This window comes from Hoplias malabaricus, chromosome 1, assembly GCF_029633855.1.
Source record: "Hoplias malabaricus isolate fHopMal1 chromosome 1, fHopMal1.hap1, whole genome shotgun sequence".
Taxonomy (NCBI): Eukaryota; Metazoa; Chordata; class Actinopteri; order Characiformes; family Erythrinidae; genus Hoplias; species Hoplias malabaricus.
In genome coordinates this window covers 59,041,807-59,050,025 of record NC_089800.1, presented here as the reverse complement: position 1 = coordinate 59,050,025, position 8,219 = coordinate 59,041,807, and the positions used below count along the sequence as shown (strand labels likewise).

The following is an 8,219-nucleotide window of genomic DNA, read 5'->3' as shown; positions in this document are numbered from 1 at the left end:
TGAAAAAAATCCTTTATTTGATATATTACAATGATTTGTTGTAAGGCTGATTTTTTTACCACAATGTTGCTGTTACACAGACAACAAAACTAATGTTTTCTCCATTGATACATATCTATTTATCAATGATTTTTAAGATGTATTATTTACAAACACATAGAAGCCATTTATGACACTAGTTAAAAATGTTTAATATTAAGACACTCTCCATGACATTATAGTTCAGAAATTACAAAGATACACTTCTATAGAGTTCTTCCAAACAACAAAATATATTTGTAAACCCTAAAACAAAGTTAAAACTTGTTAGTATTGTGTAGCTAAATGAAGACTAAATATATAATACATTTCACATTCACTTTCCATTCTACCTGAGATTAAATGCTTAATATGATTTCTTAGGAAAAAGAAGATTGGAAGTTGGATGGATGGTTGACAGTCAATAATATATGAAAAATAAATAACTCCCAATAACAATTTACATGTAAATTTACACAGTGGTCCAGGCCTGTCACTGGTTGCTCAAATAGCCAAATCTCCTGCAGAGGATTTCGAAAATTTCAGCAATACACAAAACCACAGTGATGATGGTAAATAAATACATCGCACTGAGGAAGATAGTCTTTTCAAAATGCTCTGGGACCATACATTTCGTGAAGTTAAAGGCCTTTTCCAATGGGCTGGCATCACAGAAGTACAGAGGATGAACCAGAAATCCAAAGAGATGACTCTGCAGCCAAAATGCTGCCACCTCCAGGACGATTCGCAAAAGAACAGAAATGATGTAAAAGACAGTGTAGATAGGTTTCTCAAGAATGTCCTCCTGGTCTATGTTTTTGCACGCTGCGTAGAGATGGAACACGGCCCCTGGTACCAGAACAGTCACAAGCTGCAAGGCCCAAAACACCTGAAAAGAACCATGAATTAAAGAAGAGATATCGGATTATAATATTGTAATAGTTTATTTCTCCTTTCCCTTCATGTTAACTTAAAACAGAATGAAACCTTACCTGAGGTGTTATTGGTCGAAACTGGTTATAGCAAAAGAGGTTCAGTTCCCTCCTGTCAGGGTCGCAGCTGAAGTGAAGAGCCTCATTGCCGTAAACTGCAAATCCCAGAACCCCCAGGAAAAACATACGCACAGAGCCAAAGAAAAGGGTGTGGAACTGACCAATCACAGTTGGTGGCCGGAGCTAACACAAACATACAAATACACAAACAACAACAAAAGCAAAAAACTGGGTACATGTATGTGAAGGCTGAATAATGTGAGTTTTGACTGGTTTAAAAAAAACAAAATATATTTCTAAAAAAAAAAATTAATAATAATAATTAAAAAAAAAAATATATATATATATATATATATATATATATATATATATATATATATATATTATATTATATATATATATATAATTTTACATTTTTAGATATTTAAAACATCTACTCAGTCATCAAAATCTGCTAATTAAAAAAAACCAGACTCTAATTTATGTCTCTCTAAACCTGTTAAAGGTATAAACAACAAACATAAGGAAAAATAACATATACAGACTAATGGTGGCTTACTTACAAATCCCTCATAGAAGTTCTTTATGTAGTTTAATGACATGACTTTGTCTTTGCTCTTTAAGTTCAACTACACTGTGGTGCTTGGCCCTCATTGCCGATGTGTGGCTTCTGTATAGACCCAACTAAATCTCTGCTGCTCCGGGTGACCTTTGCATTGGAGAAAAGCCCCTGTCAATGCATATTTCCCTTTCATCTGTAGTACCTACATCAATTTACTCATGAGGTACAAAAAGACAACAAAAAGGCATAAACAAAAGGGCTGGACATGTGGTCAACACATAATCCCCATTCAACCCTGTCAGCAAAAAAACCCAGCCCCTTTGCACAACACCATGCATGATGAGGGGCAACTGAAAACAAAAATACAATGCATTTGTAGCTTTATGGTAAAACTAAAGGAATCAAGATTATGGATGAAATTACAGAGTGTTTTCTCTTTACAGCAGCAATGTGTAAACAAAAATAGGCAGTAAATATTCCTTAGCTTAGGAATAAACATTTTTAACATTTAAACAATTAGCAAATGGTCTTTTTGTATAAATCTATTATCCTATATTCATGATGATAAATCTAGATCATATAAAGCTGTCAATGAAGTAGTCTTTTTAAAAAGCCAATATGCCTTTTATCAAAGTGAACGTACCAGCCCGAGTCCAGGTGGAGAATTATTTGGTCTCCCCATTCAGTCGAGGATCCCCATAATACATCCGAGAAATCTGAATCACAATGAATTCGTTTTCCCATGCAAAGATGTTAGTTTAAACTTCCATAAATGATGCTGCCATGCACATCCGTGATCTGAGAGCAAAGTGGTGCAGGTTGTTGTCTGGTATTGTACTACTCTGTATCAGCATAGGTTTCAGAGGCCACAAACACATCCACACAAGCACAGGTCCACACTGTGAAAGCATCCCACCCTCAGAGCGGGGTGATATACGCTTCATCAAAAGGTCTTTTCACACAGAAACTAATGCTGTGTTAGTGAAAACGCCAATGATGGCACTTTAGTGGTTGGTATCAATGTCAGCACTTCAGGGTGATCAAAAATGTACATTTAGCCTGCTAAAAATATTACAATGAAAGATTTTTCATTCTGTTTTAAAATTACTTTTAAAGGGTTATGAAATGTAAAGGAAGTATGTAATGTATTTCTATTCTCCAAAAAAATGATAAATTTTATTTTATGGACCCTGAAGATATTATTCATTATTAAATAATATTAAAGTCATCATTTTGTTGAATAATAAGCTATTTTACAGGAGGTTCAAACATGCTTTTTTCCCCAGAGGTACAAAGAAATTTAGACTTGTAACCCAGCCGTGGCAGTGACAGATTTTCTCTCTCCTTTTCCCCTTTTTTTCTAATCCTGGAACTTAAACCTGCGATCTTTTTGCCTCAGGCCTACTTCTCTAACCTCTATGCAATGACTGCCCTTTACTGTGTTTTTTAATTAAGCTTTTTATTGCCATGTTGCTTTTAAATTCAATGTGAATCAGAATTCATAAGGCAAATTAATGTGGTAGTAGGGTGACTCAAAACTTAATATATTATTTCCTCTAATAGATGGCACATAGTCGCAAACTAAATAATCAGAATATAATTTGCATGATAAATAGTCGTTGTGTTTTGCAAAAAGTCACATTGAGAGAATGTGCTTTATATAACCAGGGACACAAACTGTCAAAATAACACACGGCCAATTTGATTTCATGTAGACTTTAGGGTCTAAATGGCTTATTTCACAATGATAATACCAGTGGTGGACAAAGTGCACAAACCATGTAATTGAGTTAAAGTACATATACTCAAGGGTAAATATTTGTCCAGTAAAAGTTGATGTCCTTGAGTAGATCTCCACTTGAGTAAAAGTACAAAAGTATTTACCTTCAAGTGTACTTAAGTATCAAAGTAAAAGTACCATGATTTATTATGGTCCTAATGTCCTATTATAATTTTTGTAACAAGACTCATGCTTAATCAACACATTGTAGGGGAAAAGACTCAAGTGTCACTCTCAGTTCCTCAGTCTTTTAATAGAATGGCATTAATAAGTCTGACACTGATTAACACAATAGAAATGGCCAAAGATAAATTACAATGAATGTTACAACTGTCACATGCACCCAAGGTATTTCCCCTCCAAACCAACAGAGGTCGCTGTCTCCTGAGTCCATCCATCCATTATCTGTAACCGCTTATCGAGTCCAGGGTCACGGTGTGTCCAGAGCCTACCTGGAACCATTGTGCGCAAATCAGGAATACACCCTGGAGGGGGCTGTCTACTGAGTACAAAGCCCTATTTATGATTCTGTGTCAAACCTACACCGTAGGGCACACATCAAAACAAACCCTATGCTGTAGCCTGACTTGCACCTCTTCAGAAATATAACTAACTACGTGTCACATTGACGCAGACTACAATGACTGTGATTGGGCCACAGTCAGAGGAACATAGATCAAGTTGAACTAGAAAGTCCAAAATTATGAACTCATCCACACTACAGAGACTGCAGACAGCAGCAAATTTACCACCAGATATTCCTCAGACATTGGCCTGATCGTCACAGAATGAATAAAAAGGTTAAACAAAGGAAAAGATGGACATTAAACAAAGATTTAAGAACCCAAGATTACCATTGACAAAGGCTCTATTCTCCTTATTACAGCCAAGTGAAGCATCACAATACATTTAAAGCTATAATTTTAAGGTAAAAAATATTACATATTGTTCCTTTAAGCTCTTCATGGTTACAAAGTAGGCCTATTGTTTAAGCTAGTTCTGCAATTCCGAGCTATCTGTTTCTTAAATATGTAATTTAGTTTTTCTGACTTTTTGCCTGATACTCTTTTGTTTTTTGGGTTTGCTATCTGGACTTGTTTAATCTCGCTGTACTGATTTTCAGGTTTTGGAATATTTCTGGTTTTCACCTCACTTCAAATATTGTGTTAATTTACACTGTAAATTATTCAACACTCTTAAATATACCTGCAACTGATTCCCACCCTTGGTTTGGAGTGATAATGACGTCTACAGATCCGTAAACCATGTAATTCAGGTGCTGGTCATAAAATAGAATATCATGAAAAAGTTCATTTATTTCAGTAATTCCATTCAAAAAGTGAAACTTGTATATTATACTCATCCATTACACATACTAATATTTCAAATGTTTATTTCTTTTAATTTGATGATTATAACTGACAACTAATGAAAACCTCAAATTCAGTATCTCAGAAAATTAGAATATTACTTATGACACAAAAAAAGGATTTTTAGAAACGCTGGCCGACTGAAAAGTATGATCATGTACAGCACTTAGTATTTAGTTGGGACTCCCTTTTCCTGAATTACTGCAGCAATGCAGCGTGGCATGGAGTCGATCAGTCTGTGGCACTGCTCAGGTGTTATATGAGAGCCCAGGTTGCTCTGATAGTGGCCTTCAGCTCTTCTGCATTGTTGGGTCTGGTGTATTGCATCTTCCTCTTCACAATACCCCATACATTTTCTATGGGGTTAAGTTCAGTTGAGTTTGCTGGACAATTAAGAACAGGGAGACCATGGTCCTTAAACCAGGTACTGGTAGTTTTGGCACTGTGTGCAGGTGCCAAGTCCTGTTACAAAATGAAATCTGCATCTCCATAAAGTTGGTCAGCAGCAGGAAGCATGAAGTGCTCTAAAACTTCCTGGTAGATGGCTGCGTTGACCTTGGAATTCAGAAAACACAGTGGACCAACACCAGCAGATGACATGACACTCCAAACCATCACTGACTGTGGGAACTTTACACTGGACCTCAAGCAACATGGATTCTGTGCCTCTCCTCTCTTCCTCCAGACTCTGGGACCATGTTTTCCAAAGGAAATGTAAAATTTACTTTCATCAGAGAACATTGACTCAGCAGCAGTCCAGTCCTTTTTGTCTTTAACCCAGACTAGACGCTTCTGACACTGTGTCTTGTTCAAGAGTGGCTTGACAAAAGGAATGCGACGCTGAAACCCATGTCTTGCATATGTCTGTGTGGTGGTGGTTCTTGAAGCACTGACTCCAGCTACAGTCCAGTCTTTGTGAATCTCCCCCAAATTTTTCTATGGGTTTTGTTTCACGATCCTCTCCAGGGTGCGGTTATCCCTATTGCTTTTACACTTTTTCTACCACATCTTTTCCTTCCCTTCGCATCTCTATTAATGAGCTTGGACACAGCTCTGTGAACAGCCAGCCTCTTTAGCAATTACCTTTTGTGTCTTGGTCTGCCCGTGTAAGGTGTCAATGATCGTCTTTTGGACAACTGTCAAGTCAGCAGTCTTCCCCATGATTGTGGAGCCTACAGAACTAGACTGAGAGACCATTTAAAGGCCTTTGCAGGTGTTTTGAGTTAATTCGCTGATTAGACTGTGGCACCAGGTGTCTTCAATATTGAACCTTTTCACAATGTTCTAATTTTCTGAGATACTGAATTTGGGGTTTTCGTTAGCTGTCAGTTATAAATTTAAAAGAAATAAACACTTGAAATATATCAGTCTATGTGTAATGAAAGAGTATAATATACAAGTTTCACTTTTTGAATGGAATTACTGAAATAAATCAACTTTTTCATGACATTCTAATTTTATGAACAGCATCTGTATATGTATGACTAGTAGTCGCTGCTGACTCTAACTAAACAGTACAAATCCAATTTACGGTTCTAAGAACTGAAACAAGTGATACTTATAGTCTCAAATACACACATAAGTTAAAATGAAAAAGTCTACCATTATTATTGCTTAGTTTAAAGAGGAGAAGTTTGAAGTTTGCTTGTTTTAGCGCCCTGACTGTACAGTGCAGCATGGAGAGCTGTGCGGAGCAGGGAGATTTGTTCAGACATACGGGCTTCTCAATACAAAGTATGTCAAGTTCAAACTTGGTAGTAAAAACTTGGTGAGGTTGATTTGTGAGTACAATCTCTCGAGGATGCTGTGGTCGTTAACTTGATGAGTCACCTTCTCCATGGAGCGAAAAAATGAATAGCGCTGGGGTTGGTATTCTGGGATATCTGACTCTCTCAAGTCTATAGAAGTCACTTCCCAGTGCATCCTCGATAATATGGGCGGAGCAAGAACACATCCGGGTTTTGAACTGTACTTGGCTAGATGTGGACTTTTAAATGTAACAGTACTTGGGCTGAGACTATAATATCGTTTCAAGAGAACACAAGTACAGACAAAAACACGTATTGACGGCTAAGGTTTTATCCACATGTAAACCGGAAGGAACGGCAGATTTTCATAATGTAGTGGAGTAAAAAGTAAAGTATATGGCTTTGAAATGTGAAGTTAAAGTAAAAAGTCGCCCAAAATGGAAATACTTCAGTGAAGTACAGATACACAAAAAACTACTTAAGTACAGTAAAACATTACATTTACTTCATTACTGTCCACCACTGAATAATACTACAGAAAGTTGATCAAAGTGTGGCCCTTGACACCAATTAAGTTATATTTGTTGTGTTCATAAGCGTGACATTTTCTACATGCAGATTCCCTAGCTGAAATACACACGTTTGCGGCAGAGATGTGGATGACGTCATGTCACCAAAAACAAATTAGCCAATGGGAACGCACCCCTGAACAAACCAGAGGGGTAGTCCAAAATAGTTCAGTAGTACCGCGTTACAATTCTGCTTGCACGTGCGGACATTTTGAGCTAGCAAATTAATCACGAGTGTAAACCATTTTGTGAGGGAAAAAAAAACACCTCGCGCGAGGTGAAGTACAGTGTGGAGTATTTTAAACCACCTAGCGCTTGGCAGGAGTGATTTTGACAGTCCGGGACGAGCGCCATACATGGTTTACCTACGGTGACCATATTTGAGTTTTTAAAAAAGAGGACACATGGGGCAGGTTGGCAGCACAAATGCTTCCATAACCATGCAAATATGCTGCTGAAATGTAATACACAGTAATAAACAGATACTCGTTAACAAGATAAAAAAAAAAAACAAATGCCTTTTTGGACAGATTACTATCCATTCAACATTTGGCCCTAAGCAAAAATAATAAAATAATATTTTGTCATTTCCTGACAGTTTATTATCAGTGAAACCTGTTATTTTCTGTTCATGCCAAACTTCAAAACTGAAGCCTGTATTAAAGAGACTTGTTTACACAAGAAAACTCATGATCATGACAGAAACGGATGAGTTTACTTTTTAACTGTGTTTTTTGAATGTTACTGAAAGCAAGCACCATATTTTACCAACCAGAACTAATACAGACTTGATAAATGATCAGAGTATCACTAGGATACAGACATTTATGTACAAATGCTTATATTTCATATTTTATATGATCTGGCTGATAAAACGTGCTGTATGTATAAGCTATAAACTACGCAGATGTAACTTAGTTATCTAACTCGTCAGAAAGTTAGTAACGGTCAGATGTGTCCGTGTATTTGTGTCGTTACAGGGACAGAAATGACGACTTTCAGTTTTTTAAGAGCATAAAATGAAAGGCTCGTGTGACACAGAAACGCTTCCAAATACAAAGAAGAGACTATGATAAATTACCTTAACAACTTTCAATAGATTTCGGTTCGAGGCTCCAGTAAAACACCGATATGGAGCGGAGCTCGGCTGAAAGTGATGTAAGCACAAGAAGGTGCGAGT

At 36.9% G+C, this 8,219-nt stretch overlaps 1 protein-coding gene across 1 annotated transcript; it reads right to left on the bottom strand.

The window, feature by feature from the left end:
* Positions 1-4: 4 nt before the first annotated feature.
* On the bottom strand, positions 5-8,219 carry LOC136694733 (gap junction epsilon-1 protein). Its single transcript, XM_066668513.1, has 4 exons — positions 8,121-8,219; positions 1,574-1,719; positions 1,011-1,193; positions 5-907 (listed from the first exon to the last, which is right to left on the bottom strand). The coding sequence occupies exons 2-4, from the start codon at positions 1,610-1,612 to the stop codon at positions 512-514; spliced, it is 618 nt and encodes a 205-aa protein (XP_066524610.1). The 5' UTR covers positions 1,613-1,719; positions 8,121-8,219; the 3' UTR covers positions 5-511.